This window comes from Thalia democratica, chromosome 4, assembly GCF_965202585.1.
Source record: "Thalia democratica chromosome 4, ktThaDemo2.hap1.1, whole genome shotgun sequence".
Classification (NCBI taxonomy): domain Eukaryota; kingdom Metazoa; phylum Chordata; class Thaliacea; order Salpida; family Salpidae; genus Thalia; species Thalia democratica.
Window position 1 is genome coordinate 67,467,282 of NC_139168.1, and position 26,515 is coordinate 67,493,796.

The following is a 26,515-nucleotide window of genomic DNA, read 5'->3' on the forward strand; positions in this document are numbered from 1 at the left end:
TCATTATATATAACTAAAATTACTCTATAATATTCATAGTTTTTAGCAATTTTATTCCGAAGAGAGCTAAACAAAATTAATCAATAAACTTTTTTCGAAAATGAGTCAGTTATGTTTAAACTTTTTAATTAAATCCAATTCTGTAAGTTTTCTGCTAGGAAACACAAAAACTCTGTCAAACAAACCTTTATTCTTTACTTTTTCATAAAGAGTTCCAGTATTAGTTAAACTGTTAACTTAAAGGTGTAATTTATTTTTTAAATTAATTTTAAACTTAGTTAAGTATGTACTGTTTCTTTTATTCTTTGTCTGTTTTAGTAGTTTGTTTAGTCGAAAATAATGAAAATAAAGTTAACTAATTGAAAATTTAGAGTTTTTCTATTGTATGCATTGCGCAATATAAAAGAGGTAGTTTATTAGAAAGAATACAATATTTGTAGTTATCCAAAAGCTTATCTGGCCAAAATTAAAAAAAAAACTTGCCCAGCGTGACCAGATAAATGAGGAAGCAATGTAAAAGCAATCGACTGCACAACAGTTCTAGTTCTGACAATTCAAATTCTTACAAAAAATCATAAATGACCCCAACTTATAAAATAGTATTTATAAAAAGAGTATATTGTAGGTATAATTAATACCTACTTACCATTTTTTATTTTGCAAATTTTTGAATATATTAAGAGGTATGATTAAAATAAGTTTTAAAATATACTTATTTTTAGTAAAACTATCATTTTCTTTTTTAATAATTTAAAAATACTTACAATATAATACTTGAGATATGGCTATTTGTTTTGAGTTATTGGAATTTGAATTGTCATGTAACCAAAGCAATTATATGTAACAACTATAATTAAGTGTGTTGTTAGTGATGTCAGACCTAAAATACAACTATACTTATGCACATAAACCTTAAATATAATGTGTATAATTAAAACATATTTAAGCAAGTGTAGCAAAATAATTAGCTTACAATATAAATAAAATATGGCAACAGTTGTTTTATGAATATAAGAAACTTTATCTTGATTTATTGAAATTGTTAAGTAAACTTTTGTTTGCTTTTACGAGTTGATATTATTTTAAGTTTTGTTATTTACTAATTTATTGAACTGTAAAATATATAATTTTATTTTTATCCAGCTAAATAAATTAAGTCAAGTTAATTTAATTTCCAAGTATTATCCAGATTATATTTGTTAATTTTTATCTTATTGTATTAAGTTCTTACAATGTAAGATATGATTAAAATAATTGTTTTTAAAATAGTTACAACTGGTGTATCACACTGATTTTCTAAAGTTTTTTTTTAATAATTGTTCTACTTGAAGTTCTACTGGTTAAATAGTTACAACTGGTTTATCACACGAATTTTCTAAACTTCTTGTAATGAATGTTCTACTTAAAGTTCTACTTTTTGAGTTAATTGTGTTTTGAACAGTTTTCCACAGAGTAAATAAACACTTATCTTATTTTACAAGCCCAATGTATTACAAATTAAATAATGGGTACGAACAATGTAGTTCAGTAATATTTAATAGCTTTCTGTTGTTTTTGAATCTTCAACAACAATATAATAGATAAAAATTTGTAATTAAACTTATAAGCATTTTAAATAACACTCATAAACAAAAAGACAGTTGTTGGCACTGAGGCTGTTATATGACTCATGAAGTTAAAAATTGTGAATTTAGTATTTGAAATAATTTTGAAATTAGTATTTTTCTTAAATGCCTGTGACACCTCAAGTTAAACGTTGCTGATAATTGATTGTTATACCTGTATATACTTAAGTCTATACCATGTGAATTCAAACATTAGTAAAAATAGTTCTTATAATTATTCTCTACTGTTGTTGAATTAAAAACAGTTGAGATATGTTAATCTGTAAGAAATTTATCTTAGCAATTTAGTTGTACTCTTATCTATAGCATTTTAAGTAATTACAAGTCAATATCATATATGTTCACTTATTTTGTTAAAAGCTGTTGTTCATAATGATTTAACATTGTATTTGAAATACATATGATGAATAATTTTTAGGTTTTATTTTAATTTATAGAATCATCTATTGAAATTTTAGTACAAAAATGAGGTGGACTTTCCTAGCACTATTGTTAGGATGCTTTTTAGTTGCCAATATACCTGCTACAAGTTAGTTTTTTAATAGATAAATAAAAATGATTTTTTAAAACAATGTAATTTTCTTCAATTATAACAACGTTAAATATACATATGTTTTTGGAGAAATAACAATTAAGAAATATATTTATTTTTAAGGATACAGGGGGAGTTAATTCACTTAAAATTATTATTTTTTTGTTCAGGAAACCGAGCTGCCACTTGTTTTTTACTGTTTAATAAATTAAAAGTAACTTTTGATATGTAGGCGATCAAAGACAATAAGTTAAAAAGGTTCTTTGTGGGAGGTGCAAACTAAAAAGAAAAAAATAGTCTATTTCACTAAAAATATATCTACTTCTTCAGTTTTTGAGCAATTGTTTTAAAACTTTCTCAGTCTAATCTTAAATAAATTTTGAACAATTTGTAGAAAACAAATTTTAATGTTTTTATTAAATCTTTTGAAATAAAAAATCAACAAACTAAACATTTTATTTTACTTTGGTTATATGTTTAAAAATTTTTTCATATGTTATATCATTTAAAAAATTAAAAAAATCAAATCTCTAATGACAACTAGCAATGCTCTAACTTAAATTAGCATAGTTAATAAACACTGAAAAGTAGGGTCACACAGAAATTGACTCTTTTATTAACTATAAGACCTAATAATCTAAGTAAAAAATTGAATAAAATTTATAAATAGTTGTGTAGAACAAGAAACCTTCTCTAATCAAAACTGCTTTTGTTTGTTTTCTGCTTAAGTTATCTCAAAAGTTATTTAATTTGAAAGGGTGTCAGTTTTTGTTATTTTATGTTCAAAAATTAATCTGAGTTCTTATGTATTTTTTTCAAAATTGCTTGAAATTATTTTAAATATAAACCAGAATTGTATTTCAATATATTTTTATTCTGTTTTTTGATATGATTTAGTGTTCAATAAAAAAATTCTTTTAAAAAGCTTGAAGTTAGATTTATTTTATTTGAGAAAATTCACTAAAAAGACATTAAAAAGCTGATTTCAAGAACCAAAAAAAAAAATCCACAACACAGATTTATATGTAATTTAATTTTAAGCTTCCTTATTTAATATACATTGTATATTTTTGAGCTGTGTTATTTAAAAGATAAAATAAAAAACTTTTAAGACTTAAAATAACTTTCTTTTCCACATAACTGAAGTCTAATTTTTACTAAATGAGTATATCTCCAAGTTATTGAAATTTTGTGTTCTATATTTAGTTGTTTGTAGTACAAAATACTTAAGCTTTCAACTGAGAGCCAGTTATAAATATTGTAAAAAAAGTTGTTTGACCTACCTATATGGGGTAGGTGTCAAATATTCACACAAAGACATAATTTTGCACAAAGGGTCACTTTTACAAAAAAGATTATTTTTTCGCAAAGACACTTTTCCATGGCTTACTTTTGCATGCAGAAACTTTTGCACAAAATTATTTTTTTCTATTTTAATATTATTTTTTTTACTCTCACTGTTATGCTTAGCCCTTAACTTTGGTCAGTAACTATATTTTTCGTTTTCTTTTTTTTCTTATAAATTTAGTATTTATTTTTTTAAGTATCACTGTTACCTTTAACCCTTATATATTTAACCCTTTATTATATACTCTTGTGCAAAATCCCTTTGTGCAAAAGTGACTCCTCATACAAACATTCTGACCTAGTTTCTAAGTTTTTTTATGAATAGTTTACACCTATAGGAACATGTAAATATGTGTACAACGTATTTTTAGGCTTGTAGTCAAAATAATGTATAATTGGTATTTTAATTTTTTTATTCAGATTCGTATGCAGTCATGTCGGTTGATCTTGGATCAGAATGGATGAAAATAGCAATTGTCAAGCCTGGTGTACCAATGGAAATTGTTTTAAACAAGTTAATATTTCATTAAATTTTAGATTCAAAATATTTTTTGATTTTTACTATGTTTACTGAATTGTTCAGCGTTGCCACAAAATCAGGAAAGTCACGAAAATCAGGAAAAGTTAAGAACAAAAAACATAAGTCATGAGAAGTCAGCAAAAAAAGGGGTTTTTGGAAAAAAGTCAGAAAATTTGATAAAAATATTCTTTTAATAAGAAAGTTTATCATCACTAAAAACTGAATTTTACTAATGTTATTTTCTAAAAATTTTGCTTTAGCAATTCATCTTTTTTCAAGGTCTAATTAAGTTTTTGGATTATATTTATATGTTATATGATCTCATAAATATAAAGACAATCTGTTTAATGTTTAATAGAAAGCAATTAGTGATTTCAGTTTTAATAAATGAGTTTTTGATTGAGCAGAGTGAGGATATTTAATACCTTGGTGTGGTATTAAATGATGAGTTGGAAGGCACATTTAAAATGTCTTAAATCTAAGCTTTAAAGAAGTTGTATTATGATGTAAAAGTTAAGATATTATTTGGATACGAGTTCTAATTTATTGTATTTTATTTGTTTGTTGTATATATATTTGTTTTTGCAGAACTCTTAAAAGTTTTTTTTTTCTACTTTCTTGAAAACTTTAAATAGTTTAAAGTCTTGGGTTATGTATTTTGAATTGGTTTTAATTAAGAATTTAATTTAGAAAAGTTAAGGAAAAATCAGGATAAAAAAAGTCAGGAGTTTGTTTTCAGCTTGATCTGTTGCAACCCTGATTGTTTAGTATAAATTTTAAAGTTTCTTAAGGAAAATGATTTTTCAAAGTTTTTATTACTTCTCTTGGTTTTTCACTACTAAGTAAATTTTTATAATAAATATATAATTGTAATGTTAACTACATACATGTTGTTTTATATATTTTAAAACTATTTGTTGTTTACTTATTACAAAAGAAATAAAATATTTGCTAAGAAATTAAAATCAATTTGTTTTAGTATTTTGGTATAAGTTATTCATAAGTAAATTTAAAAACCATAAGTTTTCTGTCTCTGTTTTAAATTGACAAAATAAAAATACACCAAAATATCCTTTTCATTTGTTTTGTAACAAATGCAAAAATTGAAGAAAATTAGTTTATTTTATACTATTTTCATAAATGTGTAGGGAGTCTAAAAGGAAGACGGAAGCGGCAGTTTCAATGAGAGATGGTGAAAGAGTTTTTGGAAGCTCTGCCAGATCCACTGTGAGTTTTAAATTACAATTAATAAGATATCATATAAATACTGCTTGTGAACGTTTGATACTTTTGTTGAAAGATAATACTGCGTCACAACTACTTTTAGTTAAAATTATGTTATATGTGCTGTTATTATATGAAAAAAAAAATTGTTAAAAATGCATACAGTAGAGTTTGATACTTTTGTTACTGTGTAATCAAAATAGTTCAGTGCCAGTTCTACTTATAGTTCATTAAATTTTTTTTATGTCTTTGAATTTTATATTTTTTAACATCACAAAATTAAAACCACCCAATCACTTGTTGAACTTTCGCAGGAAGTGAGGTTTCTTCCTTATACTAAGTATTTTATTATGTTTTATAAGAAAATCACTCATTTGAAACAAAATAGATTGAATAACTTCTTGTTGAACAGGGAGTGAGGTTTCCGGCTTCAACGTACATGTTCCTGCAAGATTTGCTGGGCAAGTCGATTGACAACCCGCTGGTGCAGCAGTACATGAAGAGGTTCCCGTACTACAACATACAAGCCGATGTTGAAACAGGGGGCATCCATTTCGTGTTAGTTTGTTACTTGTGTTAAAAAAAAAAACTGACAGGTTACTATATGTTTAAACCTGTTTGATGAAAAAGTTGAATAAATTTTTGTCTTAAATTCATTTATTCTGTTTTAAAAAACTAGCATGTAAGCTACTAGGTTTTCGAATATTTATCACATTAAAACTTCAATTAAAGTTTGTCAAAAAATAATCGGAAAAACTGTCCAAATCTTTAAACAAAATAACTTAGCAATATATTTTTCGTTTGTTAATCAGACATTTTAAATTCTTATACGAATGGAATGTAAATAACTAAATTAAGTATTTTTTCACAGCCACGATGAAGAGAAAAATATTGCACTCTTACTTTTTAGAAAATACAGTACTTACCACAGAGAAAATATGTATAACACAAAAAAAATGTATATGTAATAAAAACAAAAATAAAGTAACAAATATTTTTTCACAGCCACGATGAGGAGAAAAATGTGGTTTACACTCCCGAGGAACTGATGGCCATGATCCTCAACCACACCAAGAGCCTCGCCGAGGATTACGCCCGTCAGTATCAAGATATTATTTAGTTTGATTGTTTGAAAGTTGTTTTTTTTCCCCAAGTTTTGTTCAAATTTTTGCTTACTTGTTTTCATGAGAAGAATAAATCACTAAATATTGTCTTGGTTTTTGATCACATAACCCCGTGACATATTTTTTTTTATTCTAGAGAGTTTTTCAAAAAGAGTTATTTATTTAATTTTATTTTTAAATTACGTTGTTTGTCGATACTGAATATTATTATTTCAAAAAGTTTAAATGTCTATTACAATAAACTTACTTGTGTGAAAACAGATTCACTGTAAACACAGTTTCAAAAATAAACAATGCATAAGACTTGTTGTTTTACATTTTTATTTAATTGTATTTATTAAATAATTGTTATTTCAAACAAAAACACAAGTAGGCTTTTTGTTTTTACATAGTAATTTTAGTTCTACATGTTAAATTATTTCTTTTTATTAAACAGAAACGACAATAGACTCTGTGGTGTTGACCGTGCCCTCATTTTACAACCAGGCCGAAAGGAAGTCTCTGCTCCACTCTGCTAAACTTGCCGGTTTGAAGGTGGCCCAGCTCATTGACAACAACGCTGCCGGTTACTAATTATTTGATTTCAAAAAAAAATGCATTTTTTATAAAATTGTGAATTGATTTTAGTTAGTGTTTCTTAAAAAAAAATACTTATAAATAAATATATAAAGATACTGGTTTGCTTGTTTCTTAAGTTTTCAAAGTTTCCTAAAAGAAAAGCCTCTACCTGCACATAAAAACTTGTCTTTATATCCTAAGGTTTTTGATTCAAAAAACTTTTGATAGGTATGTTTTTACCAATTTTCATTTATCAAAGTTTTTAAACTAAATATTTGATTGAAACAGCTGGGCTGAACTACGGAGTGTTCAGGAGAAACGACATCAACGGAACAGCTCAATACCTGATGCTTTACGACATGGGAAGCTCCTCAACCACTGCTTCTATACTCGGTATTATATTTATTATTGTTTTAAATGCACTTCAAAAGAAAGTTGGAAAATAAATTCATGTAATTCAACAAACAAACAGAGTACAAGAAAGTGAAAGTGAACGGGATTACTGACGCGCAGCTGCAAGTTAAGGGAGTCGGTTTCGACAGAACATTGGGAGGAATCGAAATTGAACTCAGGCTGAGGGACCATCTCGTCAAGGTTTGTTTGTATATCAATTCAATGTTGTGTCATTTTAAGTTTACTAATAGTCAAACTTTTCTCAATGATATATTTCTAACTAAGCAAACATTAAAAAAATTAAACTCGTCAAGATTGATTTGTTAGATATGTGTTTTGTTCTAATGTTCTTTCAAGCGTTGTGTAATAAATAATAACCCGGTTAAAATATATTCAAGGCGTGGTGTTTGTAATATGTTTGTAGTAAGTTTATGATATGTAGTGTTAGTTGTATATACGTTTAGCTTTTGTTTTACTATCTTTTCAAGCTAATTGTAAGTTAATTTGATAGTTTTGAAAATGCTTGTAGTTTATAAAGTTTGTTTTTAAGTATTTAATTTCTGGTTACTAGTTTAATTTCAACCCTAATTTCAAGTTAAATTAGAAGTGTTTATTTTTATGTAGGTGCTCTCTTTTACTAAATTAACTTTCGTTCAGTATATTGATTTTTAAATTTTTCAGCTTCTACTATCAGTTTTCATTATTTCAATGTTGCCAAAAAACCTGGAATTTTAAACAAAATTTATATGTTAAGCAGTAAAATTTTGATTTGAAACAAAAAGTCGTTGGTATAGATAACATTTTTTAGTTATTATAAATAACTTTTTATAAAAATTTTGTTTAAAGAAGCTTTAAGATACTTTTCAATGTCGTTATACTATTCTACACAGTTTTTTATCTTAAACTTAGTTGTAAACTAAAAACAGACCCTTAAACGTGTAATTTTAAAATCTTGGAAAAAAAATTGTAAATCTAATGAAAATTTGCCAAAAACATTTGGCAACCCTGTTATTTGTTACTTTCGAAAATGTCTATTTTGCAAACAGTTTCAGTTTTGTATACTTTTAATACATTTTAAGAGTAACAATTAAACTGACAAAGTTCTCAACTTGCATTCAAGGATCTCATTAACATTGCTTTATAAATGAATTAACCAACCAATAAACTTTAAATTTCAGTTTACCGAATAACAATGTGAATTTGTTTTCAGCTTTTCAACGAGAAGAAGAAAACGAAGATGGACGTCACCAAGAGCCCGAGGAGCATGGCCAAACTGCTGAAGGAGGCCAAAAGAGTCAAGAAGGTTGGTGAGAATTTTAAGTGTACTAACATTTATTAGAATCTGTTTAAACCTAGTAGTACAACCTTTGACTAAGATTTCGAAATTAATTTCAAATGTGTTTAAACATCCATCGGCTCAGTTTACATAACTTCAACTTATTAGTATTACAGTTTAACTTATTTCATAATAAAATTTTTGGAAACTTTACATCAACTTGGGTGCTTTTCGCAAACGCGGGCCTTGTTTTTCAAGAAAATGAACCTGCAAAAAATATCGTAATTTAAAAATCAATTCTTAAATATGAATAATATTAACATAAAATAAATAATAAATAAATATATATATATATCAGCTCTTTTTACTATTGTTTGTACCAAATTTCAACTCTGGTCCTCTCCGCATAGGTGGATCAAATTTACAACAAATTTTGCATTTAAATTTAAAACTTCACAATCAAGGTGCTTTCCGCCAACGTGGACCACACGGCGCGCATCGAGTCCCTGGTGGACGACGAGGACTTCAAGGCGAAGGTGACGAGGGCGGAGTTGGAGGAGATGTGCGGCGACCTGTGGGAGAGAGTGGGAGGGCCCGTGAGGCAGGCGCTGGAGGCAGCCGACCTCACCATGGTCAGTTTGAAATTGGGTTTATTGAAATAGTTTATAAAAAATAAATTTAAATAAAAAATACATCACAATGGTCAGTTTGAAAAATTTTATTCGGAGCATTCTGTGACCAGCCAGTACACATGGCTATACAGTACATGAATATTCAAAATACCAAGCCAAACTAATAATGGCCAGCCAGTAGAGGGTTACACATGACTATTCAAAATACGACTTTTTTTCTGACAATTCAAATTTAAAATTTTCATATAAACTATAACGGGTCACATCTATAAAAGTGTTAACTAATCTGTAAAATTAACAATAACAAAAACTTATACAAAACTAAATTGTCAGAATTTGAATAAATGTGCACTCCAAGTAGAGATGGACTTCAGATGTTTAAAAATATTTAAAAACAAACGAGTGCTTACAGTTTTCAAAAAAATAAATAATATTTCAAAAGTAACTATTGTTTTAAAGAATATGGGAAAATAAATGTTAGTGCTGGCATAAGGCGTTACAGTTTGTTGTTATTTTATTACAGTTAAGTTATTTCAACAGTTTCATCAAAACATTTTTAATAACAACATTAATTTGTTTTCAGGATTCGATTAACCAGATCATTCTCATCGGAGGTGGCACCCGAGTTCCAAAAGTTCAGGAAGTTCTTTTGAAAGAATCCGGAAAGTTCGTTTGCTTTGTTTTGTTATTTATTGTGTTGTATATATCTTACTATATTTTTTATGTTTCATTTTGCGTAAAATTTGTTTTTAATGAAACTTAAAAAATAAAAAAAATTTTTTTTTTTAATAATACAGTTGTTTTCAAAAACTTGTTTTAAGTTAAATTATGATGTATCCTTACATGAATTTAACTACTAAACTAATCAATTTTCCTTTGTTCTAAAATTCTTCTTTTTCACTTTTTGACCAGGGATAATTTAATAGCACAAGAGTACTTATGAAAGCCGTTTATTAATATTTGTTTATTGTTGTAACCCCTGGATGTAGGTTACTTAAACATTAAACTTGTATGGTTATAAAGTAGTGTACAACCACACTAAAAACCCTGATTAAATTTATACTTAACTTATACTTAATGCTGATAAAAAATAATACGCAGGGCTACTCTATGTAAAACTAGGCATGACACGAATGAACATATTGTGTTAAAGAACAATTGCAAACACTAACAATTATATAAAGAACATCATACTTTAGAAAATGCTTTAAATGTGGTCCGAACTTTTACACAAGATCTAATCTAGCAGGAATGTACTTTAAGAATGTATAAAACAAAATAAGATTTAACTACTTGATATGTAAATAAAAAATATTTATATAAAGTTACATTACTAGAAAAATTTTTTGTATAACACAAGAAAACAATATAAATGTCTGTTCTGGATATCATGTTTACTGCAGCAGGCTGTGACTAGAATGCCCCCACCACTCTCTATGGCTGGTATATATAGCAATGTTCTTAAGTTTATTCAACATCAGCAATTTCTAATCTGCTAATTATTTTCTCCTTCTCAAAGCTGATTTAAATTTTAATCAGTATTTTATTTAATTCTGGGATTTCCCCTCCAGCACAAAACGGTTTCAAATACAATTCAACATACCGTCACATTGTTCATATTTTGTTTAAATTTTTGTCAAAATAGATCATTATAATATCATTTGTATTTATACAAACATCAATCAAAACAGACCGGACCTGGGCAGGAACTTGAACGCGGACGAGGCGGCCGCGTTGGGAGCTTCATACCAGGCAGCAGCGCTATCCAGCGGATTCAAAGTTAAGACTTTCCACGTCAGGCAGTCCGCCGCGTACCCCATCGAGGTAATAATTGTAAAAAAATAAACTGAAGAATTAAATTGTAGTACTTTTAGTGGGGCGTTTGTTAGTTATGGATAACTAATCGCGTACCCCATTTAGGTAATTTAAAATTTTAATTTAAAAACTAATCTGAAGTACAAAAATGTAGACTTTTAGTGATACTTTTGTTATCCTGAAGCGATTTCAAAGGAAAGTTAATAAAACATTTTAACTTTTGATTAAGTTGCAAGTGTAGAATAATTAAAAAAATAAAAATAAACACTGTATTTTCGTGCAAATATCGAACATTTTTATTGGGAAATGTGTAGAATTTCTGTACAAATAATGTAAAAGCCACGAGTGTATGATAACCATCTGTTGGATTTATTAAATTATTAATTCACTTAAACTGAAACACAAACATTTCCAGTATTTAAGTTTTATATAAACAATTTTAAGGCCTTTATCAAAAAAAGTACCAAAGCTTAAAAAGTATTAAATTGTTGTATATTAGAAAAAAAGTAAATGTGAACAATGAGAAATAAATTACATTAGTATCAGTTGTTTTAGTGTTTTAAATTTTGCTTTGTTGTAATTTGTGTTCTGATAATAAACTTATTAAAAATTAAACTCGTGCATACCAATTAGTTTTTACATGGATTAGATAATTTGCGTTTGTTTATTCATTGTTTTTAATTAGTATTCTGTTGCAACTTTTTAATCATTTAAACATTGAATGCCTAGCTTAAGAATTAAATAAAAAACCATTGTCAATAAAATAACTTTTTATTTAATTACTTTTTTTTTTAATTACAGTTTTTAATTAGCTATAATACAGCAAAATTAGTTAAACAAATGGTGTTCCAGAGTTTTCCATTTATATAATAAAAAACTAATTATTTACAAACTTTGTTTATTTGTTAAAGTTTCTCATTTCAAGTTGACTTTCCACATCAAATTGATATCTTTTCAAGTATTATTGCTTTCATATGAACCAACCCACGCAGTTGATATTTAGCTTGATATTTAAATGCACACGTGTCATTTGATATACAAATTTTTAAATGGTCTGTTCAAGCTCAAAGTGAGAATTTACTTTCTCTGTATTTAATTTCAGTGTTTTTCCTAATATTTAAGATCAAAATGTAGGTATAAAAGTTGTGTTTATTACTGCATACTAAATGTGTTTATTGATAAAAACAAAATATTTCCATAGGAAAGTTGTAAACTTTTTTGATTTCCATTGTTTAATATCCAAATTCCTTCGTGTCTTTAGTTTATCAGTATTTCTAAATGTCCAATGTAATGCAACAATGCTTAAAATGTTTGTATTTCGTGAATGTATAGTCTTGCTTAGTAAATCTTTTTTTATTCACCTTAACGAATACAAATGTTGTATTTATTTCCCACACAAATAGCTCGCTTTGTTGATATTTTCGTTTTTTTTTAAACGTGTTATTTATTGCATAGTTTTTCCATGGTCTGAAGACCGTACTTGAGATTTAGCTTTTGACTGCAGTTTAGCTAACATTTTATTTATGAAAAATTGCTTAAACTGGCTTATATATGTTTTGTTTTCGAATTTTGGAAATACTTCAATAGTTACAGCAGTTGACTTTTAAACAAAAGCTTTAGTGACCTGAAATTGAGATTTTTTTTAAATAATAAAACGCTGAATAATTTAAATGACGATTGCTTTCAACATACGGTGCACTCCGCTCGGCAGGAGGACTTGTAATTATAGATTATTTTTATAACTCTGAAAAATATTTCACAGATAAACTTCCAGCGCAACACGCCGCAAGAAGACGGCAGCGTTTCCCACAAGAACATAAAAAGAACTTTGTTCCAAAGGAGCAACCCCTACCCTCAGCGAAAAGTCATTACTTTTAACAGGTAGTTTACAGAAACTCTCACAAATTCTTATATAGCTCCTTTTTTTATGATATTTTACGACAGTTGTCAATTAGGTCGTTACGTTTACATTTGTAGAAGATTACTTTTTACTCTTGGTTTTTTTCATTATTTATTTCATATATTAAGATTAAAAATATTTACACAAATCAACAAATAAACCCCATGAAGAAACTTTTTTTTATTCCACAAGCTCTTGCATTGTTTATTTTTTTGTAACAATAATCCCTTTCATTTGTATACGTACTTGAGATTTTCTCACTTTAAACCTGTGATGTTTTTATAACATGTAGTTGATAGCTTTAGTTTAAATTAAATAAAATGTACTGAATAAAAAAAGTTAAGTATAGATTAAAATAAACTTATCACTGCTTTTTGTTATTTAAATCATATAAATAATTCTGTTTTATTAATAAATAAACAGATTTACTGACGATTTCCAGTTTTCAGTCAATTACGGCGATATGAGCTACCTTGGGGAGTTTGAACAAAAGTTTGTTAAAATTTTTTGCTTACTTTTGTGTTTGTTATTAGTACGTATTAAAAAAACTACAGAAATTAGTAATCAAATAATCCTTTTCAAATAACGTTTGTCTGTTTTTTTCGAAGCATAATTTTTCGTTCTTTGAATATCAAAATGTTAAAATTCATTAAGCTTTTAACATACTGTATGCAAATTTTACTTAACATTTTTTATTATTCAGCGTAACATATTACCAAGTAAGTCACTTCACGTTTTCTGCAGTAAAAAACAAACAACAATCGGTTTTTAAGTTATTTTATTTTATCATAACAGTTTTGTATGTAAAACTAAGTTAAAATCACAGTATCGACTACGAAGCTTTACTTGTAAGAATTTCTTTTTTAATATTAAAACTCTTATGAATTTTAGATATAAGTTACGTTCTGAAATCATTATAAGTTTTATTAAATAAAAAAACTTCTTTCATAGCAATAAAAACAATTTTACACAGCTTTTACTTATGCAAATTGGGTCGGCTCAAAATTTTTTAAATGTTTGGTTTAAAATACTCATCTTTTACATCAGAAATAAATAAATTAAACGAATGCCTAGAAAAACTCGCCTGTATCAACTTACTTAGGTATATAAAAACAAAAGCAAAAACAAAAAAAAAACTACTTTAATTATATAGTTTGCAAAAAAAAAGTGCGAAGATAAAAAACTAAGTACTTGTATTAGAATTAAATCAATTTATCAATTTTATTCTCACAACATTATTATAAGTAAATGCACATCTTCTTCTATTTCAATTTTTTTATTTATAATTAAATTTTTTTTTATTCTCACAACAGGGTAGTCCCCTCGTCCAACATAACGGACGTGTCGCTGGAGGGCGTCAAGGGTCACCATGACAACCACGTTGCTAGTGGCAACATGGAAAGCAAGGGGGTGAAGGCCCACTTCAGAATGGACGAGAGCGGTGTGCTGACCCTTGAAAGTGTAAGAATTTTATAAAATATTGTCTGAAAATTAATAAACAATAATAATAGTTTTTTTAATAGCCAATATAATAATTGTCAATAAATCAGTTAATATAAAAATAAAAGTACAATGAGACAGCTAAAATGAAGACTCATGGTTTAAAGTAAGAGTTTTTTTTTAGGTTTTTTAAAAGTTAAAAAGTAATTCTGGCTTTTTTATTATAGGATTACTCAGACCCGTAGTTCATATTTAAAAACTTGAGTTTTTTTTTTGATTTTTTAAGCTAGGACTCGATATAATTGTTTTAATTTAAAAAAGATTATTATTTAATGTTCACTAGTTTTAAAGTGTTGAAGCTAATTTATCATTTATACCCCTTGAGGGTACCACCATTTATGTAAAAAAATATTAGCTATAGATGTCGTTAACTGAATAATATTATTTTTATACATAAATGTATCATAAATTGTGAACTGAATAACATTATTTTTTTTACATAAATGTAACATGAATGTACATAATTTTAACACACAGAAACATATGTTGGTACTATAAAGGAAGATTGCTGTATAATTTGTTTTTATTTATACATAAATGTATAATTATTGTTATTTTCCCAAGTGGAATCAGTATTCAAGGGAATACTGATTGGCAAATATCCTGCATATAATTATAAATTTTAAAGATGTTATGAAATTATATATATGTGTGAAATTAACAATATTAGCATTAACTTTAATATTATTCTAAAAGGTGGAATCAGTATTCGAGGGAAACAGAACTGAAAACGTCACTGTGAAGGCCGATGAACCCGATGAGTCCACACTCAAAAGTTTGTTACATTGTTAATTGAATATTAAATCTTATTGGAAAACAAAGTTGATTGGTTATAATTTTATAAATATTGTTAATTGAATATAATGTTGTAATTTATATGTAATTTAACAATTAAATGTTCTCAACTTATGTACTGTACATATATGAAAAAAAAGATTTTGTTTCATAGATTTGTTGTTAATAACCTGTGAAATAAAGCCTTATTAATGAAATATAGCATTATAAATAATGATAATTGAAAAAATGCGATCAGTAACAAAATTTTTCTTTTATGAACTCCTTTGTAAGTTTTACAGGGTTTAAAAATTTTGGTTTGATTGATAATTTGTACTTGAAAAAAAAAGTTGGATAGTGTAAGATTTTTCTAAAAATGTGAAGGCTTATAAATTCATAAGAACAAATTAGTATATTTTTGTTTTAAACATCTAAAATGTTAAATATATTTTTAAACTTACTTGTTTAATATAACATATGTTGTTATAAATTTTTATTAGGTACTACTAAAATGATATTTTTCAATAGCGCCTAAAAATAATAACAATAATTAACTGTAGAAATTAGTTTATTTTCATAATTTATCATTTTAAGATAAATATTTAACACTCAAGACTAAAAGATATAGTTTAACTTTTTTAGGTTAGAATTAGTCTATATAGTTGTTTTTTTGTTTAAGATAATAATTTTATCTTAAGTATATAATATTTAAAACTAAGTTTGCAGTTCACGTTTTAAATGATTTGTTTGCGTCTTAAGTTAAGTTGATATTTGAAAAATGTTTTCTTTAAAAGATATAATTTATTAAAATTTATTTTGTTTTCTTCACGAAAATGAAAGTTTCAACTTTAACATACCACCCAAAAAACATTGAAAACTAAATATATCATTGTAAAACATCAACTTGTGTTTATAAATAACTACAGACTTTACTAGTTTCAGGGTGGCCAAAAAACCTGGAATTTTACAATTTAAGCTAAAAAAAATATAAAAATTATTTCAAAAATTTTTAAAGAAACCTGAAAAACCTGGAATATTGAACAAAAATTACTAAAAAACCAGGAATTTTCAACAATTTTTACAGGTTAAGTAGTAAAATTTCGATATGACACAAAAATTCTATCATATGTATAAATGTTTGTCATCATCAATTAAAAAAAAAAAGCACATTTAAATACTTTTACAGTATCTTTTTTATAATGTTATGCTTTTTTATACAGTTTTTTACTTTAAACTTAATTTTAAACTAAAAATAGAACCTAAAACGTGTATTTTTAAAAACCTGGAATAAATTTTTTGAAAACATTCTGCCACCCTTTACTTTATTTGCTGGTGCATTTTATTTGGTGATTAGCTTGTTGCATGTTTATTTTTAATTGTTTTTAGAAATAAGAGACGGCTTTTCCAGCTTGTTCGGAGGCTCTGCGGATACTGAAGATAAAAAAGAAGGTTTAATTCATTACATTTTCTTTAGTTTTTATAAAAGATAAGTTTATTCATCACTTTTTTTTTAAATTTATGGTCCACGTTTAGTTTATTAAGGGAAAAAAGTAAAATTTGATTTGTTCACACTTCTTACTTAATAAACTTAAATCACATGGTTTTTTTTATTCACCACATTTTATTGAACTATTGTAAAAAAAAGAAGGTTTAATTTACTCATCACTTTTTTTTCAAATGTACAATTCACCTACATGTATAGTTTTTTTAATATTTTAAATTGACAAATCATTCCAAAATTTGTAAAACTATTTAGCTTTTGTTTGTTTCAAAAAATTTAGATAATTAACACTTTTTTAAAAGAAAGATAAAACTATTGCATTTAATGCTAATAACATATCATCATCTATGCTGGGTTAACAGTTGTAAATTTTTTTAAAATACCAGCTCCTTCCTTTATTTACTTTCAAAATAAGTAAATACCAAATTAGATAAAAACAAAAAAAAAATTTCCTAGGTAACTCTTATTTTGTTTAAAGTACTTAATCTTACATAAAAAGTTCGCATTATTCAACAAAACTAATACAAACAAACGATTAGATTCACGCATAATATCAAACTTTTCTATGTACGTTTTGATTTTTCATGCTTTCACTTGGCTTTTGGTAAAAGGGTTGCTTTGTAGTGCTCTTAGTTGGTTTTTGGTACTTGATATTATGCTGTGTAATTTATAATTTTTTTGTTTTTTAATTTTATTTTGTCATGGCAGCTGAAGAAGTTAAAGAAAATAGCGAAGAAGCGAAGGAAGAAAACAAAAATGAAAAAGTTGAAAAGACAGAAGAAAAAACAACTGACGATGAAAAAGCTGCCAGTGATAAGAAAGATGATGAAAGTTTGTTAATTTTAAAAAATAAATATTTCCTGTAAGTGTACTTATGTAATTTAAAGTTAACGAAAACAAGAGCATTTCTCAGACTTGGCTTGTGTAAAAGCAAAGTCACGTTTTCATTTAGAATCAAAACTACAAACGTAGTAGATATACAAAAGTTTAATTATTTCTACACTTCATTTTATTATTAAAAAACTAGAAGCGGATGTGTAAAGTTTAGTTTTTAATCACCGAAGTCTTTAGCAGCAGCACTCAATTCACAATGCTTTTTACATTTGGGAAAATAAGTCACACATGTATATAATTATATGCTGTCAGGTGCTGTTATCTCTGTTACATGTTTTCAAGCGCTCTGGCACAGTGAATTGCAAATATACCCATTACATTATACTTATTAACAGAAGCACAACCTGAAGATGTAGTGGAAACGAAGGTGGTGAAATATAAAAAAACTGAAAATTTAACTTCAGTCATCACGACTCTGGACGTCAAAAAGCCCACAGAGGAAAATGTTGAAAAATCACAACAAAAGTGAGTATTGGAATAAGTTAAGAAATTTATAACAAAAAGTTTCATTAAAGTAAGTTGAAAAATCACAATAAAAGTGAGTATTGGAATAAGTTAAAGTTATAACAAAATGTTTGATTACATTAAATTAAGTTGAAAAAGCACAACAAAAGTTTGATTTTGTTAAAATATTTTTAATAATCACGACAAAAGTTGGTTCAAGTTTTATTAAAACTTTGGTAAAAGTATGATCTTTAAATTTTTCTCACTGTATTAACTTTCAAATGGAACGGTTTTAAATATTAAATGTCAAAAAATTCTTTATTTTAACTGTTTTTTTTTGATATGTGTACAATTAATTATTATTTTTTGTTTGTTTAGCGTCTGTTTATTAAACATGTTTGAAAGTACATTCTAATACTCAGTTTAATAACTGATTAAAAACCAGTTTATTTTTAAATAGTAAAAATAAGTTAATACCAAAATAATGATTAACATAATTTAAAGATTGAAGGAGCTGGCAGACATTGACGCTTACAAACTGGCAAAAGAAGTCGCACTGAACAAACTTGAAACTTACATTTACGAAAAGAAAGATAAATTGTACACTGTTCGTTTTGTTTTTATTATTTATTTATTACTGTCTTGAATGGTAGGACTTTTACAAAGACTAATAACGTTTAACGCAACTCTAAACCTGGAAGTTTACGCTGTTTGTTTCAATCAAAAAAATTTAATAGTTTTGAATTTAATGTAACTTCATTGACAATCCAAACCCGTATTTCCAGAATTTAAGAATTTAAAAAGTCAAGAATAGAATAATTTTTAAACCATTTAAAAATAAGCGCATCTTAAGTTTGTATTATTATTAACTTTGAATCAGACCACAAATTTTAATTCAAAAATTCACCAAACTCACAACTTATATACTTTGCATAATCAAACAACTAGAATTTATTTCCTTCATAATGTTTATGACGTCACAATTATTTCGAGCTCCGTGCCAACAAACGCATTTTTTGCTGAGATTTTAAAAACCTTGCAAGACAATTCCGTCAATTAGCAAAACTCTCAGCGTTATATTTATTTTGATCAAGTTTTATTATGACGTCATAGGAGGAGTACGAGGAGGCGATGACGGAGGAGGAGAGAGAACTGATAACGGGCAAATTGAACGAAGCCAGCGAGTGGATGGAGTGGCTGGAAGAAGAAGTTGCTCCTAATGTGAGTTGATGTAATAGCTATTAAGTTAGAAATAACTAATAGTTGTATGTATTTATTAAGATATTTTAAAGCAGACTCAGTTTCAGTCAAAGACCTCTTCAGTGCTTATTTTAAAAATCTTATTCAACTAGAATTAATTTAAATAGAATCAAAATATCTTGAAAGAATTTGATGAATAAAATTCTCCTAGAAGTTGAGATCTTTTTATTAATTTTCGAAAAATCAAAACATATAATAGTTGTATGTATTGTAGATTAAATGTATGATAATAAACTAATGTCTAAACTTTAAAACAAATAACGTTGAAAAAATTAGTTAGAATAAAATAACGTCTAGAACAAAGCCTGTTTAAAGATATGTGTAATAAATAACATTTTGTTGTGTAAAGTTTTTTTGGATTGTTTTTTATTTTTCAAAAGAGAGTATAAAATACAACTGTAAATGTTTTACTTGTGAATTATTTTTATTTTGATATTTTTAAAGGTGTTCGATGAAAAACGCAAGGAACTGAAAGAAGTTTGCAGAAGTTGGCTTTTGAGAGTGAAGACAAGAAAGGACGTGGAACCGGCATTGGCTGTTAGTTTTGTTTATTTATTTTGTTTTTCATTTGAAGTTTCCAACTCAAGTTTTTATGTAACTAATGATCAAGCTCCATTTTTTGTCGAACACTATTGACTAAAATATTATAAAAAAAGTCTCAAATGTTTGTTTTTAAAATTTTGATTTAAATATAATTGAGTTTGTGTATTACAATTGCACTAAACAGGATTGAAAAAATACCTGGAAACCTGGAAAAACCTTGAATTTGATAATTTAGCAAAAAAAAACCTTGAATTTTAAGCTTTTTTACACGTTGAGTAACAAAATTTCGATTAGAAACAAAAGTTCTTTCATAATGATATTTTTTTATATCTTAGTTTTTTTTTTCATTAAAAAATCTATTTGAAATAGCTTTACAGTTTCTTTTTAGTGTTCTCATATTATTTTAAATAGTTTTTTTTTTACTTTTAAGTTTAATTTAATACTAAAAATGAACCAAAAACTTTTTTTTTAAACTTATAGAAAATTTTCAAAATACTTTTGGCAACCCTGATTAAATTTATCTCGTATATGCTCCTTGGAATGATGTCTCTTTGTTTGTCCATTTAGTTTTATAATCAAAGTGTAAAAAATATATTTAAAAGAATCAAGTTATGTTTTTCACTTTTAAAACTAACAAAAAACTTAATTGAGCTTCCGACTAAAATTGTTGAACTTAGTAGCTGTCTTTAATTTTCTGAAGTTTAAAAAAATTTACATTCTATAAAATCTTTTGGTTTTTACGCTAAAATATTTTTTTGTTCTAAGTGTTCTAAAGTAATGTTGTCAGTCATACGGTAAAATATTAAATTTGTTTATAGCTTTTTAAATAAAATAAGTTTGTACTACCGAGTGGCATGGTCACGATGAATTTTGATGTGAAGATTTTTACGAGATGAGATCGAAAAACAAACATTTGATGGATATTTGATGGGATTGAAAGACAAATATTTTGTTTTATTTGTTTCCGCAGCAGTATTTGAAATCACTTGTATTATAAAATGAATTTAAAATAATTTTGATTGTATAATGTTTTTAAGCATCTGATTTTTTGTTATAGTTACTATCTTTGTTTTGAAAATATTTTAAATTGTTAGAAATTTAAAAGCCAGCCATGTTTTTCTAAATGCTTATCGTGTTTATGTTTTTGAAAAAAAAAAGTGATTTTATACCTACTGCGTCTGTAGTTACATTACACTTCTGTTGATTGTTTGAAACAATTTTGTAACTTAAATTCTACTTTAACAACAAAAATAATTGACTGTGTGTACTTAACTTTATTGTTCTTAATATAAAGTTTTTTGTTTGATAAATGTTATAGTTGTGTATAAACGAAAAGTTTAAGTATGTATGAATAGTTGTGAGCTGGTATAGTTTTTAGTTATTCTACGCTTTAGTTAAACCAGTTTTAAATACTTTTATAGGTTTTAAAACATCTTTAAATATTTATTGATTGTTATGCTGAAAATTGTTAATCAAGTTCAAAGTATATTAATTTAAGTTTTTTTTTTGTGTTTTGAATATTTAAATAAAAACTATGACTAAATTAAACTCTTAATTATTTATGTCAGTGTAAGTTTTTTCCAAAAGTTAATGGTAGGTTTAACAAAATGTATCAGTATTTACATTTTTTATATGTTGTACAAGTTTCAAAGCTTGTTTATTAAAGATTAAAATTTCTGAACGTAAATAGTTTTTCAAAAATTTAGATGAATACACTTTAAAGTTTAATAAAATAAAATTAAATTTTAGTTTGATTCAACAGGATTTGGAAACGGTGTTCAACTACACTTCGCATTTCTTGAAGGCGATTGCAGCGGTGCCCGAGGAGGAAAATATTTACACGGAAGTGGAAATAAAAACTCTCGTCGACACTCTGAACTCCACAGTGGTTTGTTTTCTTTTTGTATTAAAAATAACATTCGTAATAGACAAAAATATACTGTTGTGCATTAATTAAAAAGTAAGTTTATGCAAAGGACGTTCGTGTAATAACTAAGTTAATTTTATTAGTTTTAAAACTTTAAACAATTATGTTTTGGTTGTTAATGATATTATTTTAGCTTTTTGAAAAATTCTAATCGAAACCAAGGGTTTGCAAACCAATATTAAAGCCAATTTGAAATTACAGAAGTAACAGAGTGATTTAAATTATTAACATTTCAGCAATGGAAGAACGAAACGGTGAAGGCGGAATCCGAGTTGAAGCCTTACGAGGATCCGTTGTTGAAGCCGGCCGACATCAAACAGAAAATGGACTCGCTCAACAGGGAGGTCGGTGGCGTCGTTTGAAAATTACCACTATGATAATAATTAGTTCAAATTTACTCGGTAAAGTGTTTATCAGTGTGCGGTATCACAAAAGAGACTTTTATTACCTTGATAGTAGTTAATTTCAGTTTACTTTGATTTTTTTTAAATTTTATTATTATTTGTTCCAGGTCGGGTATTTGTACAACAAAGCCAAAACCGCCAAGCCGAAAAAGAAGAAGACCGAAAAGAAAGAAGAAGATAAAGGTAAAATTTTATCAATTATTATTATTTATTAATAAGTTCAGCAACTTTTTGAGTACAAACATCTTCTTGTATGACCTAGTTCACTAGTTAGTTTTGCGCAATGATTGTTATGAAAAGAAAAGTAAAATAAACGAAACTGTGACCGGCAGCGAAATCAGAGGAAGCTGAGGAGAAGACAAAAGACTCGGAAGAAGCGGCGAAGTCAGAGGAGAAAAGTTCAGAAGACAAAACCGCCGAAGCAGAAGCTGCCAAAGACGAAAAGGAAACAGCGACTGAAGAGGAACAACAAACTACTCCAGGTTTGTATTATGACGTCACATTTGTTGATTAGTTATGATGCAAAAGACAAACTTTTTTTTATTAGATTCTTAAAATATGGGAAGATAAGTTTATCTAATGGCAGAAGGCTCAGTACTTGAAAAAATATTGCTACTCGTTATTGATATTTTAAATGTTTATCTTTTTTTTTTACAAAATAAAGGTTAATCAAACATTCATACTTTAATGTACAATAGTAAAGTTTACTTAACACAATTAAAATTTAAAACAAGCATCACTTTTTTATATAAATCTCTTATATTGATTCAGAAACACCGACGACTGAGAAATCAGCTGAAAAAGACGAAGAACCCAAAACACCAAGAACCGATTTGTAATAAATTGAATTAGTTGTATTCTAACAAACTAGATAATTTTTAACGTTTTAACCTGTAATTTCTTCGTACTTTTTAAGTGTTTTAATTTAAGCTGCAAGGCAGTTTAATAAAGTTCTTATTGCTTTTAATGCAGTTCTTTTGTATTTTTTAAATGTTACATTCTTGTAAGTTATTTATTGTTGTTTAGTTTTTGTGCAATTAAAATATTTTACTTTTTTTTTGACTTTTGAAAGTTTTATTACTAAAGCACAAGATTTTCAAAAACGGACTTAACTTGTTTAATTTTCTAATTAAATTGTATATTTAGGTAATACACTTTCAATTTATTTATTTTCGTTGACTTTAAAAAGGTGTTGGTTGTTCTATTAAACAGTTGATTTTTAAATAAATTGGTATAAAACACAAAAAAAATAATTATAAAAATATATTTACAAGTTTGTGTAAAAAAAAAAAACAAATAATTTAACTTTATTGAGTAATATAAAATCAATATTGAGACCTTATATTAAATCCCTTTTAACACATGCTACATATAAAAATGAAATTTACCAAGTTTGTATTCATCCCTTGATATAAGTGTTTGTCTGCTAATATATGCTGTTAGAACTTTGAAATATAAGAACTTTCAACAATTAACATATAAATCTGTTTTAAGGTGGTTCATTTAAATGTATTTCTCAACCCTTTCTTATGTAAGAAAAGGGTAGTAGTTTTATATCCTTATATAAGCATGGTTATACTTGTCAGAAAAACTTGCAAACGTAGATTTAAAAAAAGTAAGTTTAAAGTTATACTGTTGTTTCTTATCAAATAAAAATCAATGCAGAGTTAAGCAACAAAATCAAGGTAATTTTAAATCAATAAACAAAAAAATATATTAAAACACATTTCAGTTGTTTTTCTTCTATCTACAATTAAAAGAAAGTAAAACATTATCTAGGAATAATAATCCTTGTCAATGATGTTTTTGGTAAAGTATTTATTTATCAAAAATGGTTCTAAGTGTGAAAAGGCTTTCCTAATTTAAGAACTCATAGTGTTCTGTAATTTGAATTTATCATAGATAAATATAAACTCACTAGAACTCTGCAACTCAGGGATAGGCAAATTACAACCGTCGAAGCGAAAATCCGCAGTCGCTTGATACTTTTTAGCTAAAAACGAACGTTTGTAAAACTATATAAATAAAAGCTTCTGGTAAAAAGCTCTAAGTTCGATAAATAACTTTACTAGTGCACTTGTATTGCTTATTTTGTTATATTTTTGTTTTAGAGCAGCACTTTTCTATTAATTATAGACTATTTTAAAATATATGCGGCCCTTAAAGAAAATTGGCTTGTTAGTTAAAGAAGGCTGCCGACCCCTACTGTAACTACGAGTTTTTTGACATAAATTGTTAATTTAAAATATAAATAACTTGAATTACAGGATTACCAAAAAAAAAAACATGGAGTTTGACGATTTAAGCAAATATAAGTTTGATTTTGAGAATATTTGAAAAAATATTGAATTTTAAACAAAATCTGATTGTAAAGTAGTGAAATACTATATGCAAAAAAAAAAAAAACGATTATCTAATGAAACAAAAAAAAACTAAGAAAGTTATCATTTGTTAAACCAAAGTTATAAACGATTAAAGCATCAAAAAGTTATTCGTAAATATAACATTAAAATGAAGTAGTTGTATACACTAGTTTCTTTAAAACTAAGTTATTCAACTATCTTTGTTGAATCGTTTTGTAAAGGTAGGGTTATTAGTATAAGGTAATTTTAAACTAATATATATATATATATATAAATAAGTTTATAAATTTATATATAAATTATGAAACACGTGTACCAGTATATATAAATTTATATATATTAAAACACATTTCAGTCGTTTCAATATCTTTTTTCGCTTCAAGAAATATAGAAATTGTAGTAGTCATTGTATATCCTAAAGTGCTGAATATATTTTTGATGTTTTATAATTCTCTTTACAATTACCTACCAGAAAAAAAAAATTACAGCGCTATAAGTAAGACAATTTATCAAATTAGTTTAATGTTGAACAGTGCTAAAAAAGCTGAGCTTGGTCTTCAGTAGATTAGCTTTTGAATACTTTTGAAAAAAAAATCTGGTTATCTTAATGAACTTTAAACTAATATAAACTTTTTATCTTATGCAACAAACAAACAAAGTTATTTTGTTTTACTAAATAAGTTTTCAAATTCATCAGAATCATATAAAACTAGCTTTTTTAACTTCGTGAGGTAATACTCTCTACAAAAAATTGTGTTCAGATATCAAAGTTTTGTTGATTTTTAGAAACACTCTTTTTTTTTTGCGAGGCAATCTGCATTACATACATAAGTTTGAATATAAATTTTATACGTTTTTAAAATTAGTTTTAAAAAATTTCTTAGAGCTTTAAAAAAAATAATACAAAATACATCCTCGCCTGATAAACTGCAAAACTTTTATATTCATAAGTTTGATCAATTTTATTGATTGTTCTTAACTTAACTTACATTTAAAATTTTATTACTTATAATAAATAAATTTAAGAAACTAAACTTACTACACGACAAAGAGATAAAAAAAATGTTTGGTACAAGGATCTGGTGTACGAAAAAAACTTTTTGATATTAATACATATTTATACTTCAAGTTCTTCGACAAGTTTACCAAAACAAATTTTGTTTATCCATTTAAAAATAAACTACTTATAAAAGAATATCACTTAAAATAATCTAAGCAATATTAACTTTTACACCACAAAAATACTTATCATAATTGAAAGCGTATTAATAAGCTTTATTTATTTAAAAAATAAATCTCAGATAATAATTTAGATTTTCAAGAAATAGTTAGTCATAAATTAGTACGTATATGATTATCTTTACATATCTTTAATTGAAACATTGTGTGTTTAAATAAAGTCTATATGTAAAATTGTAAATTTTTATGATTTGAATCCTTTTAGAAGAGCTTTATCTGTTTATATAACTAAATTATAAAGTTACTTAGTTTAATATTTGTAAATATTATATTTCAAACGAATCACGCCCTTTTGGTGAAAAAATCTGTCACATCTGGACCACCGAGCATAAAAGTTGCCTAACTCTATTATATTGAAAAACTCTTCAAACACTGATTTATTTTAATGTTTTAAAGTTATTTTAAAGTTAAAGACACTGCATAAAACTGGTTTGTTATAAAAGTTAAGTAAAAATGCTTTAATCAAGATACTTTTATTGATACAGTCAAGGTAAACTTATGTCTATAAAAAGCAAGATAAACTTTTGCAGGTTTCTTTAAGTGTTTTTGTTTTATATAGAAACCATAAAAAACTTATAAATGTTTTCAAACCTACTAAGTTCATCGATTGTTACTTTAAAAGATTTCAATTCTGTGAACTTGTTTATCCTAGATGAGAACGCTTAGTAATAAATTAAAAACGATCGATTTCAATAAAAAAAAATATTACTACTTTAAAAT

The 26,515-nt window shown here is 26.2% G+C and overlaps 1 protein-coding gene across 2 annotated transcripts; it reads left to right on the plus strand.

Moving 5' to 3' along the window:
• Positions 1-2,041: 2,041 nt before the first annotated feature.
• Positions 2,042-23,248, plus strand: LOC145835175 (hypoxia up-regulated protein 1-like). Of its 2 annotated transcripts, XM_082942738.1 has the most exons (27): positions 2,042-2,154; positions 3,925-4,018; positions 5,173-5,251; positions 5,661-5,806; positions 6,254-6,345; positions 6,809-6,937; positions 7,219-7,323; positions 7,403-7,524; positions 8,534-8,626; positions 9,064-9,231; positions 9,815-9,897; positions 10,923-11,055; positions 12,809-12,927; positions 13,370-13,438; positions 14,260-14,407; positions 15,143-15,221; positions 16,607-16,669; positions 17,430-17,552; positions 17,951-18,080; positions 18,564-18,666; positions 19,173-19,280; positions 19,764-19,856; positions 21,625-21,750; positions 22,026-22,133; positions 22,301-22,376; positions 22,526-22,675; positions 22,965-23,248. In XM_082942738.1, exons 1-27 carry the CDS (start codon positions 2,091-2,093, stop codon positions 23,030-23,032), a joined length of 2,871 nt encoding a protein of 956 aa, XP_082798864.1. In that variant the 5' UTR covers positions 2,042-2,090; the 3' UTR covers positions 23,033-23,248. The 2 variants fall into 2 exon arrangements, with proteins under 2 accessions (XP_082798864.1, XP_082798865.1); XM_082942739.1 differs by lacking the exon at positions 16,607-16,669.
• Positions 23,249-26,515: the final 3,267 nt, after the last annotated feature.

Excerpts from the sequence above, each read along its gene's own strand:
- LOC145835175 (XM_082942738.1), top strand. The coding sequence starts at position 2,091 with ATGAGGTGGACTTTCCTAGCACTATTGTTAGGATGCTTTTTAGTTGCC. Across the intron at positions 7,324-7,402 it reads AACCACTGCTTCTATACTCG|AGTACAAGAAAGTGAAAGTG; the intron begins GTATTATATTTA and ends ACAAACAAACAG. Across the intron at positions 18,081-18,563 it reads GTTGAAAAATCACAACAAAA|ATTGAAGGAGCTGGCAGACA; the intron begins GTGAGTATTGGA and ends CATAATTTAAAG.